The 24118-nt window shown below is 29.9% G+C and overlaps 2 protein-coding genes across 2 annotated transcripts; both read left to right on the top strand.

The window, feature by feature from the left end:
• Positions 1-450: 450 nt before the first annotated feature.
• Positions 451-4270, top strand: LOC149898168 (uncharacterized). Its single transcript, XM_090115344.1, has 2 exons — positions 451-1111; positions 3648-4270. The coding sequence occupies exons 1-2, from the start codon at positions 592-594 to the stop codon at positions 3947-3949; spliced, it is 822 nt and encodes a 273-aa protein (XP_089971470.1). The 5' UTR covers positions 451-591; the 3' UTR covers positions 3950-4270.
• A 5160-nt stretch (positions 4271-9430) lies between these two features.
• LOC149898167 (uncharacterized) lies at positions 9431-15845 on the top strand. Its single transcript, XM_090115432.1, has 4 exons — positions 9431-9602; positions 11202-11281; positions 13180-13382; positions 14819-15845. Exons 1-4 carry the CDS (start codon positions 9493-9495, stop codon positions 14948-14950), a joined length of 525 nt encoding a protein of 174 aa, XP_089971558.1. The 5' UTR covers positions 9431-9492; the 3' UTR covers positions 14951-15845.
• The last annotated feature ends 8273 nt before the right edge of the window (positions 15846-24118 follow it).

The following is a 24118-nucleotide window of genomic DNA, read 5'->3' as shown; positions in this document are numbered from 1 at the left end:
GAAATTCATGTATTAGTTTAAACTACAATTTGCACTTGTGACGATGGTAAATTATATCGAACATAGTATTTAGCAAAATAGTAAATTTTAAAATTTCGATATGAGATGAGAACATTATTAAGCCCTGTCTCACGGAACCCGACAAACGTGAATGCTGACATGAAAATTACATACTAAATAAGTAATGAGATTTTCTTTATAGAAAACGAAATTAGATTGCGGGACACAGTGGGGGAAATTGCGAGATGCTGGCGTCGTTAGCGCGGGAGACCATGCGTGCCGGCTAATCATATCAACTCTGGTACCATTTTCATTTGGGCGTATTTGATATTTCACCCATATCGGAATTGAAACCAGCCGAGGCAGGTTCCGCGAAGCCGTCCGACCGTGAATACTCTGGAAAAACGCAAAGTTTATACCTACACATGTATAAATATAACGTCTTGTAACGATAGTGATTCAGTTTTACGCGATCGCTTGCAACAAAATGATGGATCGAGGCGGGGTGAGACAGTAAGGGAAGAAAGTGAAGTGACGGCGATTGTGCAATCGGTGACGGCGCAGTTATTAGCAGACAATTAGCTGGACAATATGATTAAAATGAGATTAAGGTGTCAAACGTTAGTGGTGTTATGCTACGTGGTGATAGCGGCAGCTGACCGCAGGAACGACTTGGCAAGACTGCTATCGTTGAGTGCATCGAATGGAGATCGTCCAGCGGGCAACATGAACGCGTCTGATGTACCATCCAGCTATTACGCATCAGCAAGAACGTCGAGAAGTCCTCCTGAATTTCAGAAGTATGCATTCCGACCGCGCACCATCAACACAGAACAGAAAGAAAAAGCTGTGTACTACGCGAAGGACAATTTGAATTTGAACAACTACAAATCTGAAATACTTTTCCCTGGTAATTATTTCGCAATTGCCAAAGAGAAAAGTAGTGAGGATCTTGCCAATGATGCTGCAGTTTCAGGTCGATTTCAACCGCAAACGATACCTCTGATGAGGGACCTCGGATTCGAAGCCAGGTCATTGGATGATGATGATGAAGAGGATGAGAAACCAGAAGAATTCTCTGCGCTGGCTGCGACGAGAAGATCGTTGTCATGTGGGTATTAACTTAACATTCATTCATTTTTTTATATTTATCAATTAACCCTATCCCTACATGTAATAGTATCTAATACAAGAAACACACTTAGTAATAAAGTTTAATATTTGGCCCCCTAATCTAAATATCAGTCACTTAAAACTGAATCAACTTCAACAGCATAATTTTCGTAAAGAAAGCTGCAAAACTGTAAATCTCTAAGCCGTATTATCTAGGTTTAGCCTGATTGCCATCTATTATTCCTTCACTGTCCAGCGGTTTGCTCTGAACCGCAGAAACCTAAAATTTCATCGATGGTAACCGACAATCAGTTACGCTTGTGGACAACAAATATAGATACGTGAACAACTGTTATAACAGACTACTTTCAGACTAATTTGGAGAAATGAATTGTTTTACGAATTGCTAATATAACAATGCTTTGAAACAGCGTGACTAACTGACATCCCAAATTAATTCCCTTCGTCTCAATTGAGTAATCTTTAAAGTATTCAAATTGTAAGAACGTCCGAAGCACAGAAAACTAATCTGTAAATTCAAACACAAAAACCGCTGAAACATTATAATAACACTATTTACAAAGTTTTCTTGCAGTTTAACTGTCCTAGATTATTTGATAGATATTAATCGTATAATTTCCTATAAATCCCTGCTCTAATTAATTTACAAGTTAATTAGTTAAATGCAATTATAAATTAATATACGCTAAAGATGTTTAGTCTAATTTAGTTATTCTATTGAAGCGAAAAATTAAACCTTTGTTGTCGTAACTGTAGGTATTTTTTGCAAGCTGGTGCAAAGAAAAACGAAAAAAAAGAAAACAAAATTAAACTGTAGTATTGTTATGGGCGGTGGTGACCGCTTATCATCAGATAACTGACCTTCTCTTTTCCTCTGCCATTAAATATGATAATGAATCTAAAAACATTTCTTAACTAAAGATGCAAAGTACACGTTACTTAAATATCAGAAGTAAACCATCTTAAAGAAAAGAACAAAAAATGTATCACACGAAACAGATAATTATATTTCCTCTTTTTCATAATTTACATTTAAATAATAGAGCAATGAGAGTGATATACTGAAGTATTTTCAATGATCTTGAAATCTGCAATCTTCCAAATGTTTGAAGCATCAACACCGTATATTTCTTGCGTAAAATAAATAAGAGCATAATAAATGGTCAATTTCATTCGATCAATTTCATTCATGAAATAAATATATTAACTCAAATATTAACATATCAAAAGACAACTTATTTAACGCAAAACATCGACTGCCAATTGAATGACGAGCACTAAAAACTACATCAATTAATAGCAATGCAGTTAAGCTAATTAGGTAATAGTAATATAAAAACTCCTTCCGTATTGAACCTTCGTGTTGATTATAATGCTTGTGTACATGAAATAGTGAAAATAGTTCAGTTTACTTCAATTATTTTACAAAATTGCGTGATGTATTATCCAGTATTGGTCACGCATTAAAACGCAATGTTCCTCATTCCTATGAAATCAATGATATATGTGTTTCCTTTGACAGTTCGCGTTTTCTATGAAATATTGTGTGTTTTAGCACGTGTGCATATAGTTTGATATCTATTTCCATCTAATCATGATTATTTAAAATAATATTTGAATGAATTGCTTTATTACGTAATAAGTGAAGTAGATATTAATGTATCATCGACAAAGGTAATTTTTACATTATAAAATATTTTTAAACAATATAGTTAATCAACAAGTATTAGCTACAAGACTTCGCTTGTTTATTTCATTGATTAAAAACTGAAATATCACTGACCCAATTTCTCAATAAGAAAATGTTCACTATAAGTACAAGCTTAGATTAACTTCCAACATGCTTTATGGCCTTATTATTGTCAACGTTCTCATTATTATCAGGTTTCATTATATTCAGGTTAAGCACTAAAAATTAATTTCCCGTGACTATTATAGAAAAATTCTGCGCACGCGCCTATTCTCTGACGATATCGTTCTTAATGATCGCAAATTACAACATGTGGTTAATTGTCGAACAAATTGTTAAGAATCATTGTTTAAAATTGATCGCTTGTTATCTATTTAAGAATTCTTTATTGTTAAGATAGAAAGATTTTCTATGAGCAAGGATTAAGGGAAAAAGATTTAAACACTTAAAAAAGCGAAGTCTTTAATATCTTCATGGGTTTTTAAGGATCGATGAAAAATATTTTCTTCAAAGGAATAAAAAAAATATTTAATTAATGATATTTTAAGTGTAATTATGTCTCTTAAATTATATTTCTGAAAGCAAAACATACCATTCTACTAAATGCATTATCAAACTTAATCATGTTACCAGATAAGCAAATATTTTAATAATAATTTGTGTCCAATTCACAACAAAGTTCATACAATTTTTTTTATTATTGTATGATAGGGAAGCGCTTGACCACGATCTCGCGCGCTTCCCTAGAAGGTACCGGTTCATTCTTCGCTTGAAGACCCCCATATTGTACTCGTAAATCTAACCAATTTCCATCACGTTCCAGACATCTTCGGTGGTGGTGAAGCAGAAGCCGAGGAAGACGAGGAAGAAGAAGAAATCGAAGACGAAGACCAACTAGACGGCGAGTTCAAAGGAAAGAACAAGAAGAAGAAAAGCAAACTGAAGTATAAGAAGAAATACTCGAAGTACATGATGCCCCTACTGATGGCGTACAAATTGAAGTACCTGGCGATAGTGCCAGTCATGATCGGTGGTCTGGTCTTACTGGTAGGGGCGACCGGCTTAGCTGGTTTCTTCTTTGCGTTGTTCGCAGCAACGATGGCCCTACAAAAGGGCGGATACTAATAGAATAATAAAGTCGACGTTCTCGATGCCATCTTTATGATAACAAATCAATACTGTGACCGTTTTTCCCTACTGTTTGTCGTCTATTTTCCCGTCTTTGATAGTAATGAATCGTATCTGTCTTGATACCTTTTCCATTGCATTAAGATATTTGATGTCGTTATTATCCCTGTCTCTGTTTTCAATATGCAAGCGATTGTATCGCGATTGTAAATAATTTTGTTAAGGCGTAATTTAAGTTATTTATTGAATAATTTTTATAACTTTGTATTATTGCGTATTAGTTTATTTATGTAGTTACCATTAAATATTGTTCACTGATCTGGTTTTATTACTTTGGCCGTATTGTATAAATAATTTAATACACAAGTTTTGATTGATTATGTGTTTCAATATAGCGACTACATATTTTCGATTTTAAATGATCTGGAAGATATAATATAGCAATGGCATAGTTCCTCCCTTAATCCATCAGGCCCCGGAATCACAGACACAATAGAAAATCTATTGTGTCGCGGTCGGTTCTGGCCTCTCGGTTGTTGAGAGGTTAAAATAAATACAACAAGCCTTGTTAAAAGAAATACAACAAGCCTTAGCACGGACGATGTTTTATGTAAGGAATATCGGAAATATAAATAATTCGAATTCGGAGAAATTTAGGAAATGAGTATAACGAATGTAAACTGCATACACTTCACTGGTAGCAACAGAGTAAGATTTATAGCATTTTACTTCCCTCATACTTATACACGCTTCCCAAGATAAATCAATCAAAATGAGTTCTATTTTCTACCACTGGCACAGGCATTTTTATGGTTCTGAGAATATAAATATTTTTATTTTTAGGAATAGTTTATTAATCCTTCACCCTTATAAGATACGTTATTTTTAGCAAACAAAATCGTAACCAGTTGAAAAGCAATATAGGCATTCGCAAAAAACTTATTTGCAAAGAATATTTAAACTTTTTTAACGTAACGAAGAAAACTATTTTAGAGAAAATGAAAAACTTCATAATACTTTAAGATTTATCTCGTAAGTTGAAAAAGGTCACATCATCACTACAGCTACGGCAATATAATTTTCGTAGCACAAATAAAACTTTTCCCCTTTGTGATTTTACGAGCCACAATATTGTTTTCGTGTCATTTAAGTATATAATTTCATACTATTTTAGATTGATTACTGAATAGACTATTATATTATATTTTAAATCTGTAAGCTTGGTGAGGTTGATGTTAATATTATAAGCATTATTTGTGCAGATGTCTGGTAGCTGTAAGCATTTGGAGTTCGTTATTGAATAAAAAATTCTGTTATTATTAAATTTTTGGCTAGCGCATAACATGTAGATACTACTTGGAAATGGCAAAAGAATATAGTATAGTCTATCTATAATAGATAGTATTAAGTCTAACTACAGGAATTTCAAGTCTAAAACTTATGCCCACAATAACAATTATTGATCGTCCAATTTTGTTCATAAAGTAATGAATAAAAAACAAATCTGAACATCGTTACAATTTATTGACTTATTGATGCATGGAAGTGCACAACTATAAAATCTTGGACAGTGTTTTCTGACGATTCATACCCATACCAATTTCTTGCTGCATTCGCAAGTTACTGTATAATACATCTGTCTTCATAGAAATGTGCACTGAAGGGGTTGTCTAGCGCCAGTGTACTCTCCGCTATTTTATCCCTCACTCTATCTGATACTGTGTAGATTCCTCCCACGACTTTCCTCACCGATTTCTCTATAAAGCATCTAGGGTTGTGTTTGATAAAGAACGCCTTCATCTTTCTATGACGTAACATCATCTTCCGCTTGATTGGGTGCGGTCTACTGAACACAGACCGCTTCTTTTTGGGAAATATTCTCCTCCTGCGCTTTCCCATCTCTAGATATAATCAATACGAGCTATAGCGCACGGTAGGTTTAACAACTTACAGTCTCAGTGTATTGCATTTTTCGTTCTTTTTCTGTTTCGATGTTTTATTGGGAATTTTTCTTAAAATTTACATTGTGGCGTGTTCATATTTTTTGGTGACAACGTGTGTCAGTGGTTTATTCTGTTTTCGTTCTAACGGACAGTGTCAACGTTCTTTATGGAAACTTTTTTATAAGTTATATTTTATTTTGATCCTTAGTATTGATCATTTTATAATTTAGGATATTGTAGGGAAATTGAAACAGGACTTGAACGCAACAATATTTTTCATAAACATATTTTTTAGAAATGTAGAGTTTAAAAAAAATATATTCTTAAACAAACTACGCTAAAGTTGCTAAGACATGAAAGAAAAAAAATCACAGGAAAATAAGTCTTCCTTCTTCCATTCAAATTAAAATTTCATCAAAGTTTAAACCTATAAAATTTATAAAGAAGAGTGTATTTATTTGCAGTAATCCCATAGAATTTGTTCATTTCTTTTTCAAAGTTCATAAAATATTTACCAACACCACAGCTAACACTCACAATATTCCAAGAACGAGTAAAGTTGCGTAATATTACCTCAGATGAGAACACAGATGTATAGTAGGTATATGGAAGAATTGTAGATTCTTCATTGCGAAAAAATAAAAAATTCTCATTGGTTACGTTGTTTCTGATTACAGTTTACTGTAATCATGTTAAGAATCACAATGCATGGTAGTAAGTACCTATATTTTTAAAATTGTTAATAAAATTTATTTATTTATTTACTAGTAAACCATTCAATGAGGATACAATTTCAAAATGAAGATTTCTGCCATTAAAAATGTAATAATTACATTTTTGTACTTATATAGCAAATACAAACATGAAAATATATTTCCTTGTGATTTCCTTAGTATGTATTTACATACTATTTCTTAATTCAAAATTAAAATATGTATTCTAATAAATAAAATGTATTTAATCTGCATTTTTCTATACTCTGTGAGTCAGTGCAGTTCAAATAGAAAGTATATCGACAAGTTCATTGTCGTGGCCTTGAGTGAGCGCATCGATACCATGTAACGGTGGGCTTACATGGCGATAAGTGAGAGATGGAAAAAATAATTGGTAGCAATTTTGGAATAATTAGGTACTAGGAACTCAATGTGTAATGTTATAGCAAGATCAATACAGCGTGAAAATCTCCTTATATAAGTATCCAATCTTAAGCAAGTAGGCTATGATTTATAATTTTATCAAGTTGTTAATTTTAAATAGTATATTATATTACCAATAGGTATAAAAAATATATAAAACTACTTCTACTGTTATAATTATTAACACTTTGAACTTCGTGGTGGGTTTGCTTGATAGTTTTGATTTAAGCCTTTTAATATAATAAAAAATACGTTATACCATTCGTGTTTTTTGCCTAAAGTTCAAGATTTTACCTGCCTTGAAATAATAATACTGTATACCAAAGCCATAATCAAATTGTAGACATTTCATCGACATCTAATCAGCCATTTTTGCATGACAGAGAAACGAACATCCATCCTCACAAATTTAAACACAGACATTTTAGAAGCATATAAACTCATCTTTACTAATTATTGGAGAAAGTACGTTGTCCTTGTCCTATTTCGTACTGAACATAAAGAGAACGTGAACCTATCTATTTCCAAATTTTCATTATCTGTATATTGCATGGAAATGGAAACAGGACTTGAAGTTGAACGCTATTTTTATAAACATATTTTTTAGAAATGTAGAGTTTGAAAAATTCTGTTATTTTTCATTTTCTTAAACAAAATAATATCACCACAATATCACCCTTCTATTTATTCTTAGTCTATGAAATTATTACTATAATGTCATCTGTGGACCTAACAAAGATTATAATATCTAAAATATCGCCCAATTTATCCTATATAACATAATTCCCTTGAGCCCATGACCCGTGCAGTGGAACATATTATTATTTATGGGCTGATAAACATCAAAAATATTAAAAATTGTATGAAAATGATGTTTTTGAATCAGATTATTTGAACGTATTAAACATACGGCAACATAGCTATACATAGCATAATCATCAAATATTAATTATGAAATATATTAGCATTATATCCTTTTCATGCTCATGATGTCAGCTGTCAAGACGTGCCACAGATACAAAAAAACCGCGAATTATTATTTAAAAGAAATGTGTGTTTGCACATTCAGTTATTGAAATAGTTCCTCGTGATACGAATCAGTTAGATATTCAATTTATTTAAATTCATTATCATAATGAATTAATTATTTAAGTGTATTTGCAATTAAACAAAAAAGTGAGAGATAATAATTTATTATAACACGAGATCTTATCTATTTACATTTATATGCTTGATGAAATATTAAATGAAAGATATTGTTTTATGCTGTGAATCGTAAATTTAAAAGGCATTTTTTTTCCTAAAATAAATGCCTAAGGTCTGCATTTAAAATAACTTGCCCTAAATAATTATTTAAGAAAGTGTAATAATTCAATTCGACACAACAAAAATCTTATTAACAAAAACAAATGACAAAGAATTGTACTAATCTTTAATATTTTGTTTTGACTCTAACACAAAAAACACGAACATGTACTTAACATCAAAAAGAAAGTAAGGATTAAAGTACTTAAGATTTATAAAGTACAATATATTTAGATGTGCATTTCAATGGTCCTTATAATGAAGGTCATTAAGTTCAAAATCGTAGACGATATTTATTATGTTTGTTATCGTTTCAGTAACGCCTCTTCGTAGTACAATACGCATCTCATGTATGAATGAACTCCTAAACGGTATACTGCAGTTGTGAAGTTTTGATACTTTTGATTCGATTAAAATTATATTTCTTACTAAACTTGCTGGTATTACTTACACCATATTCGCTCAAAGTTTAAAGAATAATTATATTATTGTTTATTGGTATATTAATGTATTGTAATTTTTTGTAAATCCTTAAAAATTGTCTATAAAAATGCTTATTAAAAAAAGAGCTAAAAATGAAAGAAAACGACATTACTTTTATAAATTTGTATTAGTTTCTACTCACCTCAATCGATCTATTTTAAAAATAACCTTTATATTTACAATTTAAATTATAATAAAACATCTTATCATCATCACTTACCTACACCTTATACCTACAAACTATACCGAAATAAAAATAATTCAGAAATATTTTTAAGGAATGTAAACTCATAAATGCAACTCTCTAGTGTTTGATTTTACGCGAGTATTATTCATTGAACATGTTTAATTCATAAATTGATTAAAATATATTTTAATCTCATTCAATTCAAATTCAAAAATAATCCTTTCACATCTTATTCCAAAATCATATATAAGTTCTGTAATTCTTCATGACACCATCACCATCCAAAATAAACAATATTTCACACAGAACTTTAACTTTCGTTCCCTACGTAGCGTATAATCCTTAAAGTATCAAAACTCAGTACTCCCCAGTTACCAGAGTTACATAGGATTACCAAATCCCGCTTACTATATATATCGTGGTCGCATCCCAATGCCTTCATTTCACCCTCGTCACTGTAACTGAAAACATCTCGTCACTATCATAATGAGAGTAATATTATGTGTGATCGTTTTAATTGGAGCGGCGTGTGCGGCGCCTGGAGGCAGCAGTGATGATGGGCGGATTGAACTGTTCAAAGGTGTTGCTATTGAAAAGTAAGTAGTTAGTTTATTAATCGACTAAGGTGGAGGTTTTGTATCTATTTTGCCCCAGAGTAAATTAAGTTTTATTTTAGTGTAAAATCTTGGAATTAAAGACACTGATTGGTTGAGACAGCTCACAGTAGTGTTCGAAATGTTGGGATACATAATTGAAGAAATAAATCGTGACTTAAATAAGATAAAGTCTTTAATTTCGTTGTGTGTAGTTTGTTTTTAATTTACTTTAAGGTGAAGGTTCAATATCCAATTTACCAAAGAATAGATTTGACAAAGTTGATATTATGATGAATAAAAGTATGGAAGCAATTTGTTGCGTTAGATCAGTAGATAGTTATAGTTCAGTAAGTTCGGTTTCGTGAAAAACAGTATAGTACTTTTGAAATTTTATTATACGTAGTACTGCCAGTTGGAATGCCACGATAGAGTTTTGGTTATGATAGCAAAATCGAAACTAAATCAAATTATCTAAATAATACCAAGTGAGTTATTTATAAACTAAACTACTATAAAATATCCCAATTTTCATCATCGCCTTCAAAAGGGATATAAAAGTAAATACGTACAAAATAATAATATCAAGCAGTATTAAGAGTAATTGTTTATCACAGCATCATGAATACTCATCACTAAAACTTATAATGTCATATTATGTACAGAACTTTTATCATAGAAGCTTTAATAAACCCACTTCTATGCATTACTAATATTAAAACTGACCAACATTCTATAATAATTACAACCTGTTCATACTTATTTAAATGTGTTACTTATAATAGGTTATGTATTTATAATTAACTAGCGGTTCGCCCCGGCATCGCCCGTGGTACCTACATGTTTACGTTTTTTTTCATAAAAACTATCCTATCTCTCAAGTTGGATTGAACTGCACATGGTGTGCGAATTTTATTATAATCGGTTAAGTGGTTTAGGAGTCCATTGAGGACAAACATTGTGACACGATATTTATATATATTAAAATATCGTTCATTTATTAAACAAAGGTTCATTTATACAACAAAATTTGGTAGTTGTGTCCTAAAAGTTACAATAAAATAAATAATCAAGTTTTCTCTCATATTGTGTTCGCCCTAATAGTTCCGGAACAAAACATTTTGATCTCATTGAGACACAAACACTAGTGAAAGTGATAAATGTGTTAAAATTGTACTTTAAATTATTGTACATTATAAAGTGTACATCTATTGTTAAGTATAAGACTGTTTGTCTTTGTATCGAAAAAACTTAGCGAAAACTGAGGTTAGAACGTATGTAAGAAGTTTAAATTGGTAGGAAAATGAGGAGTTATTTTCGATTTTTTTATGAGCAGTTATATATGAATTCCAAAATCAGATTATAACTGTAGTATTTAAGCAATAAGATATTATGACACAGTATGGGAAAACTTAAAGAAATATTAGTATGTATGTTAAACATTGAATTTTGTATTTTCTTATATAATAGGAGATGTAATTATACTCGATACCTAAATAACAATCGAAGAGAGCTTAAAATATAGGAAATATAAAATATTAAGGTATGTTGTTCGTGTATCATGTAATCTATACTCAGAAAAATGTATTTTATTTCTTTCAGAGACGCGTTAGGTACTGAAAAATTGAATGTCAAATTTGAACCAGGAGAGCTAAAGGAGGCTGCTAGAACTTTTGAAGAAGGTAAGTAATAAATCAAATATAAACGCAATAGTAATTAATAATTAGTAATTAATTAAAAAAATTAAAGAATAGAATAAACTCGATCGACTATAATAGATTTTTTTCTTCTTTTTGGTTTAATGTACTTATAGATATATGCATAAGATAAACAGTTAGGAGCTATCAAACATAAACATAACATCAATAACACTGCATTCGATAAATTAAAGGTTCATAGTAAAATGTAAAGTCCAAAACGTTAATAAATGACATTCTGTAATAGTATACTAAATACCAAATGTTGCATCAGCTGACAATAAATTCATTTTTACAAATTAAAAATATTTTTTCTAAAATTTAATAAAATATATAGGTAGCATTAAAACAAAATGTCGACAACCCTACTAACATAACACCTTCCTTTTACGTTGTGATACTTCTTGCATGTAAAATGTCATTTTATCGTACTTTATCACTAAAACATGCGTGTTGAGTATTGGAAAGCCACGAAGACAAATAGATGAATAAATAAGCAAATTTGTTGGATACTTGCCTTGCATGCGATGTCATAATGCAGTTACTGAATAAAACATAGAATAAGTTGGAACGTGACCACTATGGCAATGGCTATAGTAAATAGGGTTGGCACTATGCAGAAAATATCACCTAAGAATTAAAACATTTAACAATTTTTACATATAGCACTTTTATTAAAAATCCATTTTTTTCATTATTTTAAGTATATTTTCTTACATATTACATCATTTTTAGTTATGAATAAGTATTGATACGAAATAAAAATACTAGACTAAAGCACAATCAAATTTTAAACTAGTCATTGACCTATAAATACGATAAAAATTAAAAGTGGGATGATTCTAAGTAACATATTTAATCAATTAAACAAAAAACTACAGACCATACTTAAGCATATCAAACGTTAATAGCATGCCCATTAAAAACCACAAAAAAACGTAAATAAACTCAAGTGTGCCAGCCCTAACCGCGGATGGAAAGTATGTGTCAATGAACTGTTACATGAGAGCACGCAACGCTTGGTCAAGGTCGATGCAACTCGTGCGCAGGTCTCGTTTATATCACGTGCTATAAATGTATGAGCTTTTTTGTTTTAATGTGATAAATGGAAATTAATTTTAGGATTAGGAAAGTATTGGTGGTCTAGTCTATTTTGTACAAATGCTATTGTCCTTTTTGTGGTATTTTTTTTTGTGCTATAGACATTAAACATATTTTTAAGGGCCACATAATGTGACTTAAGTATATTTTTCTATAGTAACCTCAATACTTACCTTAATACTTCTGCACAAGCTACGATTATATTTCTAATGTATATAAAGGAAAAAATATGCAAGAGTGTAGTTTTAACAAAAGCTTGTTGTTGGGCATATATTTACCAGAATAATAATGGAAATATAAATTAAAAAAACTAAAAGACACGCCTTAATAAGGTAAACTTAGAAAATTTTTGTATCGTCTTTATGATCCTTGATAATAATTTAACAAAGTTTGAATTATATCTGTCCGTTTAAAGTGGTAAAAATATAGTTTTTTATATGTTTGTTGGCATTCTGCAGCGTAGCGCAAATAATTGTCTATAAGCTCTCAGATATAAATATATAAGACCGCCTCCTCGGTACAGTGGATGACGCGTGAGCGTAGAACCGAGGGGTTCGATTCCCGGTGGAGACAAAGAAAAAAAATGTCTAGGTCTGGCAGGACACAGAAGGCTGATCACCTACTTATCCCTAAAGAAAATCGATCAGTGAAACAGATGTATAATGTATCTGCCCCTTACCCCACTAGGGGACATGGGACTTCACTTTTTTTTTCACTCTCAGATATAATTGTACTATAAGCTTTTAACATCGTACACAAAACAACACAAATCTCTTTTCCAGCTCGAGGTAAAATAAAGAAGTATACGCCACTCCTTGCGGGTATAGGAGTGAAGGTTATCGCGGTAGTGGGCTTGTTATTCGGCGCATTGACTCTCCTGGTAACCAAGGCGTTGGTGGTTGGTAAGCTGGCGCTCATGGCGGCTGCTGCGCTCGGCCTGCATAAGATATTCGCTGAAGGCGGCTTGAATAGTATTAGTGGAAAGGTAGGTGGTATTGAATTAAAGTAACGGTGTCAGTAAAGATGAGATGAGATGATAATATGAGATGAGATTAGATGTATCTGTATCCCTGATTGATTTACTTTACTGGTGTCATAAAATAATTATTTCTTTACTACATGAGGGACTCTATGCTTATCTTTGTTTCTTCGATTAATAATCAAGAAATAACTTTACAAAAAGGCGTTTTTATCTTTTAGCTGACCCAATGTATAATCATTTAATGCTACTAAGCATGTAAGTCTTAATTGAGAAACCAAAGTTCCCAAAATGTTACAAAGTTCGTTTTAATCAAATTAGTATGTTAATAAAAAACATTATGGTAGAGACTAACAAAAAAGTCGAATCGTTTCTGAAAAAGGATTCCTAATTTAATCAGTGGCACATATAAATTGTGTGTCAACACCATGCAGTTGTACCAAAATCTTATTTATAAATTAAACAATATCATATAGAGCAGGCTCCAAGGAGATGTTCGTTTGCAAAAATCGCGGACCTAAATCTGACTTCTGATATATATTGTATAGATCCCAGACATCCTATAGACAGATGTTGCCAACCAGTTTTGTGGTCCCCCTGCCCGCACCCCGGTAATTAAATATGGCATACAAAGAAAAAAATAAAAATTTCCAAAACATGCCGTGTGGGGTATCAAATGAAAGAGCTTATTGAGTAGATCACGAATATATAGCATACTATATACATTTCTTACACTTTCTCTAAGATTTTTTAGAAAATTTACGAAAATGGTCCATTTTTGAGTTAACTTTAAACCACTATAGATTGAAAACTCATGAATATATTTTTTAAATTATAATTTTAAATAATTAACAATAGTCCATTGTTTATGATTCAATAGTTCGTAATATAATATAAGTGAGCTATGTGGTGGATTTGACGAAAATAACTATATACTATATGAACTTGAAAATATACTTGCCATCTTTCAATGCTCCCCCCACTCCCCCATGCAACTATTTCACTGTACGAAATAATGAATCGTAAACAATGGACTATTTTTAATTATTTAAAATAATAATTTAAAAAATATATTCATGAGTTTTCAATCTATAGTGGTTTAAAGTTAACTCAAAAATGGACCATTTTCGTAAATTTTCTAAAAAATCTTAGAGAAAGTGTAAGAAATGTATATAGTATGCTATATATTCGTGATCTACTCAATAAGCTCTTTCATTTGATACCCCACACGGCATGTTTTGGAAATTTTTATTTTTTTCTTTGTATGCCATATTTAATTACCGGGGTGCGGGCAGGGGGACCACAAAACTGGTTGGCAACATCTGTCTATAGGATGTCTGGGATCTATATAATATATATCAGAAGTCAGATTTAGGTCCGCGATTTTTGTAAACGAAACTCCACTGAGAGTCCGGTCTAATAACAACATGTTTGTTTTCCAGATTGCTAGCATTCAAAACGCACCCCAAGCGTGGTCAGCTCAAACTGCCCAGTCCAACACATACCCCTACGCAAGATCAGCTGATGCCAACGATGCTAACGACCTAGCCTATAGGTCACAAGTACCTTCATAATAGAACTTATAAAGTACTAGAAATATGTTGCCAGATCAAAGTATAGATTAACGCCCGATGTTAATAATCAATCCAAAAATACAGACGAATAATTAAAATTATAGATGCATTTATTAGCAATGCATTTTCGAAGACATATTTGTTTATAAGGATTGTTTTTGATTTAAAGATATACAATAATCGAAGAATGGTAATTTTACTAGATAGAAGATTATTCATTTCGGGCGGATATATTCTGTCAAATTTGATTTACAATTTTGCGCCTAAAGTATAATAGAATAGTGTTCATTTTATTATTTATCTCGAATGTAACGGCAGCAAAATTAATGAATTCGAATTATTAAAGTGAAATTGTTAATGAACGAAAATTACAAAAATTGTTTGTCGACCAACGAATTGTTTTGTTTCAAATTTTATTGATTTTTTGTAAAGAATAAGTACAGATTTTTTATTTTTCAAATTATCGTTTCCAATGATCTTATATTTTATTATTAATATTATTTAAATTAATAGGAATATTTATAATTTAATTTATTTCAATGTAAGTATTTATAAGGCTGAATTCAATGGTGCATAAGATTTATCTAAGTCGATAATATTTTCATATGAAAACAGATTTAGAATATCTTTTAATTACAGAGTTTATTTAGATTAAATAATTTTTATTAATATATAAATGTACAAACGAGAAAATTGGAGAAAACAGGGTCAGAAGCATGTAAAAAAAATCTATCCTATCATATTATTCTTCATTTATTTTTTCAGATATTTTTACTCAGTGATCTTATTTTTACGGGTATCGTCTTTTTAGACCATTTAACTTATTTTTAATTTATTTGTAAACAAAATAAGACTGTACTATTAGATATAAGGATAATAAAGAAATGATAAAGAAAATCTTTAAGTTTTAATTTTACCCTAATAATATTTTAGTTTCATAGAGCCTTAAAAATTAACTAGAAGCAACGTTAAGATGCGTGTGGCGACATCTATTGATGGTTGTACAGAAGCTATTGAATATTATTATACCTTTACAGTATTAATATCTCATTATTATAATGATAGGTTTATTTTTCACACTGAAATGAATTAAATTTTACAACAAAACAAATATAAAAACTAGGATACGAAGTGTGTAAAATCACAAATAGTTTTTGTAAAATGGTAATGACACTAATAATTATTATAAGTCAGTGATTGGCTACATATAATAAATAAATTTATATTCATTTTAAGCACAAGGTTATTATAAGTAACGATATAACGGGCTTTTTATAATAAATCGACAAGTTTAATTTTTAAGCTCTATACTGTGATAGAGCATACTAATATAGACATTTTAAAAATGATGATTTACAAAAGTTACATTTGAAATTAATACAGATAAGTATTAAATAACAGTAAAATACTTATTTTGCATTTCAATTCACATTGACGATTATCCAAAGGTGAAGAGTTAGAAACAACAGGCGCCATCTATTGGTCATGCTTTATACTATAGCTTTAAACATAAGTTTCAAAAAAATAAAATTAAAATTAATTAATTAAATTAAAATTAAGGGCTGATTTTTCAATCCTTGGATAAAACTTATTCGTCGAATAATGTATAAAACTACCATTTTAAAAACTTATTTTAATTGGCCGTATTTGACAGTTTACGTGACATTTTAATATTATCGTGTAATACTTTATTGGACGGATAAGTTTTAACCAAGCATTGAAAAATCGGCCCTAAATAAACACTGCTAAGTTTATAGGATTTCTTTTAATTATGATAACATGTATAACACGAATTTGATAAAGTACCAAGAAGTTCTTCACTTATTCTCTCTTATACCCAAAAAGTTGTAGAGAGAAATTGCAAGAAATAACTAAAACGTATATTAAACCATACCTAAAATCAGTCATGATAATATTATGATCCTTCATTTTATTACTCTAAATACTTTTTTATCTATTATGAGTCACTCAATTTTAAAATATCAAAGTACAGCAGACTTTTAATACGTAAAAATAATAGTAAATTCAAGGGAAGTAATACATACAGATAGATTAAAAAACATGTTATAATTATTTTGCTCATATTATTAAAAAAAATGTATTTCTGTGATGGTCTAAAATAAAAATAGAGTATTTTCAGCTTAATTATTTAGTAATAATATGGTAGTATGAAGTAAATAACTAGTTTATTGAAAAAAAACTTTAAATTAAAAAATTTACAATGATATGAGTATATTAATTATAATGTAAGAATCTGTGAAAACATAATATTTTAGAGCATAATAACAGATTCTTATCTGAAGAAGCAAGAACTCTTAGAAAGGATTAATATTTAAGTTTTGAGAAATCTGAAAAAAAATTATAATCTCATAGATTCTACACAGCTTTTATGAAAAAGTATGTTTCTCAAGCATTATCTTATTTTATATTTAGAAAATATTCCTGAAAATCATACAAACATACTCTTTACATTACAAAATAGAAACTAAGCAGTTGTGATGTCTATATCTACTTTTATACCAGTTTCAATTATTTCTAAGAAAAACTCTTCATACACCCACACAAGTGTGTTTCGCGTGGGTACGCTAGTGTAATTACACGAATGTCACGCACACTCTTGCAAAATTCTTTGGGAACAGAGGTGCTGTGGAGTCGATTTATTTTACATTTTTTAGTTCCGTTACCGGATATGACATATAAATATGTATAAACATCCATTAAAATAATAAAGGAGGATTTAAACTTTTCTACAAATATGACATTGAAACGTAAGATTGTGAAAAACGAGTAAAGATACAATATTATGTCTGGCTATCTTACAATACTGCATTTGTAGTAGATCGTTAAGTATAGTTTATTAGAGAATAATTATTGAATTTCAGGAAAATTGAATCTAATTTGAATCTTCCATCTTTCGTGAAATCTGGGTGTCTTTTGGCTTTGAATTATAATTAAAATATAATAAAATTCATATGTAATAAACAGGAGAGGTAATATTATAGACAAATGCACACTTTATTGATGATCGGATTGATCGTGCTAAAAATCTTTGAGCCCTTTGATCATTGGACGTCCTACAAATATACATCGATAACACATTATATTGTAAAATCAAACTTTTGAGTTATTATCTAGTAGAAAACCTTCTAGAAGAAATTACTCATCTGTGACTTAATTTATTTGAAAACCATCCTTTATCGTGTTCAAAATATTCATTATTTAAAAAAATATACATCACAATGTCTACTCCATAGCACTCTGTAGCCACATTCCAAAGGTAACAAACTTTCCCTACCACTACATCGATTTTCTTTGTGTGCGTGACTTTCACTCCACACTATTTTTACGTTTTACTTTACGCTTTTACAAACTTTTATTTTGTTTTTATTTAATGTTATATAACGCATATTTATTCGAAAATTTTCAAATTAATATATAATTGACAATTTTAAGATTGTTTAAATAGAGATTTGATGCTGATTACTCGTGTAGAATATTATTTTCATCCCTTGATGTTAAAAATAATATAAGCTCATTAATGCTTGTTATTAATATTAAATAGTAACTGAGTTATTATGATGGATTGCTATTGTATTATTTTTTATGAAATATATCAATATTTTTTTACAATTTCATATAATTATAGCATACATAGATATAAAATTCAACAGCCTGCTGTACATTGTTACCTACATTATATTTTTAAGATTGTAAAATGTATTCTATAAGGTGTACAATAAAGTATTTTTCATTCATTCTTTCATTCATATTTCTTGTATGTATTGGATTGTTATAAGGTACATGTTATAATGAAAAATCATTATTTATGAACATTGTAGATACTTATTACGTAGATATTTTTACATATTATTATGTAAAATTGGAATCGTTTCGAGAAATAAATTACACTATTTTCATAGTTACAATAATGCATAACATTCAGTTGATATTTCTTATAAATTGAATATTATCATATTTATTGTTAAGAAATTATTACTTGCTTGCTAGGCAATAATTTAAGTACCTTATGAACGAAATGAATCATAAGTAGTAGGAAGTAAAATCATTTTTTACTTATTACCAAACAGCTTACTGATTAATTAATCCCAAAGTAAAACAGTGAAAAAATAAAAATGCATTTCCAATATTTAACAGTTTCATTCATTTATTTTTGTTATTTTGATAACTTAGAGTTTGGTTACAATAACGGGTACTGTAATAGAAATTGCGTTAACAAGAACACAAAAATTTAGTCTCAGAAGGTAATCTTTTTAAAACAATTTACTGTTTCTCATAATTAAATAAACTAAAAGATATCAAACGAAAACAAACACCTGCGTTAGTAATAAAAAAATCTCAACGGAATTTGGGCCTACGTTCTTCATAAACCTTTCTCTTTGCTTTCACGAAACCAAACATAGTGGCCCCGATGTACTAAAACATACTAGAACAACTATTAAAGGAAATTCATCTCTATTATCTGAGCAATTTGTATCAAATTAGAATAATAGAGTCTTGAGTTTACGACTTTCTTCAATCAGGAGGGGGAAGTATAATTTTTTATTTATTTCATACGTGACGATCATTTCGTTGATGTATGGGAAATTATGGTTTGGAAGATTTACGTATGAATTAATATACATATCAAAGAATTATTAGTGTCAAACATATTCATATAAATTCAGAGAGGTTCATGATTAATCCTGTTAAAATTAAGGTACGATTATAGTTTCACCAAGGAAATAGGCAACTATTTATCAGTAAAGGGAGTTGCAATTTAAATCATAAGTTATAATGTTTAAATTATCTCAAAGTTTGTCATATTATAAACAAGAAAACGTTATCTAGGATAACGCAAATAGTATTTTAAGGCAATACATCAAACGATGTTGTTCATAGATAATAATATATTCAACTAGCGGTCCGCCCCGGCTTCGCCCGTGGTACATATTTACGTTTTCTCTACATAAGAACCATCTTCGTACTTCAAGGAATATAATAAAAAAAGAATTATCGAAATCGGTTCAGCCGTTCTCAAGTTATGCGCTTACCAACACATTTTGCGATTCATTTTTATATATAAGAAGATTAACAATTGCTTAATACCTAAATCCATACTTAGTTTATGATTTCTATTCGATTTATAAGATTCAATACGTCATTTATAACAATGTATTCCAAGTATTCCTAGTTTTCAAAGCCCATCATCACTACATAGTATACGACAAAGTCGCTTTCTCTGTCCCTATGTCCCTTTGTATGCTTAAATCTTTAAAACTACGCAACGGATTTTGATACGGGTTGTTTATAGAGTAATTCAAGAGGAAGGTTTAAGTATATAATTTATAAGGTTTTAGACAAAGCGGGCGAAGCCACGGGCGGTAAGCTAGTTCATAATAATTTAATACTATCTGATTTCATACTCCCTAACTAAAATATTGTAGTTCACTCTACAAATTGATTAGTAGAGTAATAATAACACATTTTTAAGGTTAATTTATTTTTCTATGAAATAAACTAATTAATAATTCAACGTTAACAAAAGAACTGATCAAAAACATCATTATAACTAGATAACATAAGCTATTCTCGTTTTAACATTATTTTATTAGCATAAATATTTAACTTAACTTTATACTAATTTAACTTTATTTTACTTAACGGACTGATTATCAGTCCGTTAAGTCCAACATTAATCCAAGATGAAACCTAACCAAATCTTACAATACTCCTTATATTGCTCAAATCTTTCGAGAGAAGAGAAACTCGATTACATCAGATCAACGAATACAGGTGTATTATTTCGCAACTCATGTGAAAGTCGAAAGTTGGAAAGTGAATGTGAATCGCCCTTAAAAATTCGTAATTATTGCTCGAAATCTTAGAGTTGAATTTGTGGTTCTGTATATAGTTAAAGTATTATTTATTTATTTATGCTTTATTGTGCATACATACCAGGGCAAACAAGCTTAGACTATAATTTTATACAATAATAACACACGGGTACATATGCACGAAAAGGCGGCCTTATTGCTCAAGAGCAATCTCTTCCAGGCAACCCTGATTGTAAGGAATGTTGAACGAGTATTATATTTTTGTTGAAAGAATACTTGCTTCCTTGCTAGTCCTTACTAATTCCTGCTATCTATTCTACTTATATTATAATTGCGAAAGTTTGTGAGAATGGATGTTTGTTATTCTTTCACGCAAATACTACAAAACCGATTACAGTGAAATTTGGTATGTAGGTAGCTGAAGACCCAGAATAAAACATAAGTTACTTTTATCCCGTAAATGCCACTGGAACGGGAACTATGCAGGTTCTTTGAAAACGCGGGCAAAGCCGCAGGGGTAAATCTAGTACTTACGTAACATTTTAATTAATGTGTGTTTGCTTGTCTTTCAGTTCGCAACGAAGCAATTTTATTCTATGATTTTTCAGTCTGGAGATAGTTGGAAGGCTATAAAGTGATATAGGCTTCTTTTTACCGCGGTGAAACATCGTATTCCTATGAGAATTGATTTCTGACCACGTGGGTGAAACCGCGGCAAAAAGTTAGTATGAATATAAGCTATAATTCAAATATGATATATAAATTCAAAGAAACTCCTAAAAGAAGTACTTTTTTGTCGTTTAAATAAATAAATAAATTATTAACCATCGGTTCAGAAAATAGTTAATAAAAAAGTTACTATACTCGAATATATTGAACTAATAAATGCCCTTTTCATCTATACGATTATTTTCTTAAAAATATATAACTGAGCCAGTTAATATAATATATACTACATACCTATGTAGAAATGTCAAAGATTTAAAACAATAGGGACCTCCTATTGTATTAAATCTTTGAGGGAATATAAATTAGTGGACACAACAACTTAAAACATATTAATTATTATTTTTGCCATTACATTTTCTCTCTACAATATTCTTTTTCTCTTCTAGAATCAACATTTTTTCAAATTCATATCGTAACAACATCACATGTACCAAAGCACAGAGCTTTCTCTGACGTCACGTATGGTTATATCATTCGGGAAAGTCGGTCGTTGAACCCGGACCGGCACACTTACCTTATACTGTGGGAGCGGATGTCCATAGACACGACAAGTTTCTATTATTTTTTATATGTTCAAAATAAGTATTGATTGTCTGTGGTAAATGTATGTGAGGGGTATTTTTTATCTGTGTTATGGAGAGATATGTTTAGGAAAGGTTCTGTATCTGTAATCTGAATTAATTTAAACTTGAACTTTAACATTTATTTATTCAGCTAGAAATCTTTAGAAGTGTTTTCAATACAATATTCACATGAAAATTTATTATTACAAAAAATTAAACCTTTATTTTAGTTGAAAGATTGAACTTTTTTATTAAAATAAAGGTTCAATCTATCAATTAAAATAATCTTTTAAAGGTATCTTAATTTTTTTGACATTTTCAATGTAGTAACATATTTATTTTTCAAGAGTACGTTTTAAAAACTACTTAAGTACTTTTTAATAAAACAAATGTTAAATAAAATAATAAAATAAAAAACACTTTATTTGCACACACAAAACATAACAAAATCAAACAATAATAATATACACTGGAGCGGTACAAATAGGCGGCCTTATCGCTAAAAAGCGATATCTTCCAGGCAACCTTAGGATATAGGAAAAGTTGTAAGTACATATACATGAAACACATATTATTATGAAATATTTTATAGTACAGCCATTTCAATTTGTATAATAATATGCAATCAATAATTGAATATCAATATGTATAAAATACTATCTCTCTATCTTCGAAAATATTAAAAAATCTACTAATTAATTTTCATTAAACAGAATAACGTATCCACTACCTATATATTACAGCTGAAGGCATAACCACCACATACAAAGGAAATTCAATTCAAAATATACTGGATTATACGATACTAAATAAATAATACCATACATAAGCGTTTTCTTTAACCTTGTCCCATACATTCCAATGTAATGAACTTCAAATGCTCAGAAGGCACTTTCTCCATGAAAACATAAGTTCTTATTACGTAGGCAATAGAGTGGAAATTGTTTTTCATTCGATTGCTTTTATAAATATGTATTTGGGATGCCGATTGGAATGTGAGCCTATTGGCCTGATTTGTTCATATGAATGTGTGAATTTTAAAAAAGAATATATAGTATGTAATGGGAACAAAACTGTTTATTACTATTGTGTTGTTTATAAGGCGTAGTCTGGTAGAGTTCTCCCAAGCTCTGCTATTATGACTACTAAATTGGAGAAAATAACTTAAGGTTGGATAATCAATATCTTATCTGCAATAATTTGAGAAAATTATTTGAAATTTATGTAGTCATTAGACCACTTGTTGTGTGAGATTTGTTTTTAAATTATTCACACACAAAAGGTCGGCTAAAATTAAATTAATTAAGTGATAAATTTTATGAAAACCTGTTAATGTATCAATGTTTTTGTTCACTATATTACCTATGCCAAGTGTAGAGAGTGTAAGAAATTAAATGATAATAGAAAATTATTGAATAACAGTCAAATTGTATCTTTTATTGCCATAAGTATACTATCTTAATATATATAAATCTCGTGTCACAATGTTTGTCCTCAATGGACTCCTAAACCACTTAACCGGTTATAATAAAATTCGCACACCATGTGCAGTTCGATCCAACTTGAGAGATAGGATAGTTTAAACATGAAGGTACCACGGGCGAAGCCGGGGATGACCACTAGTAATATTATATATATTGAGGTATTTAGACTGTATGTAAACTTAAATGTCTCTGTAACAATCGATTGGTTCGGAAAGTTCTTCATAGAAACAATAGAAAATATTCATAAATACCTGATTATTAATTACAAAAAAGTGGAATATTATATAGTAAGTTACAGCACTTAGTTTGTAACATTTGCAAATAAAATATAATATTACAGATAAAATTTAGTAGATAAGTATAGACTTTCCATGATTAATTGGAATTATCTTTCTACTAGCATGAAATATTTACTTATGTTTACGAGTAAAATTTCAGTTTATTGTTTTAAGTAAAAGTCTAATTTATGTAAGTAAGTAATTGTTATGTGGAAATACGTCATGATTTTATGTATACCGTGTTCATTGGTTATTTTAAAATTATTCCTATCTATAACAT

The sequence above is a fragment of the Colias eurytheme genome, chromosome 23 (assembly GCF_061535395.1).
Source record: "Colias eurytheme isolate Ceu_HAF_F1 chromosome 23, ilColEury1 Martin Lab GWU primary, whole genome shotgun sequence".
Lineage (NCBI taxonomy): Eukaryota > Metazoa > Arthropoda > Insecta > Lepidoptera > Pieridae > Colias > Colias eurytheme.
The sequence above is the reverse complement of the archived record's forward strand: the minus strand, read 5'-3'. Positions and strand labels throughout refer to the sequence as shown.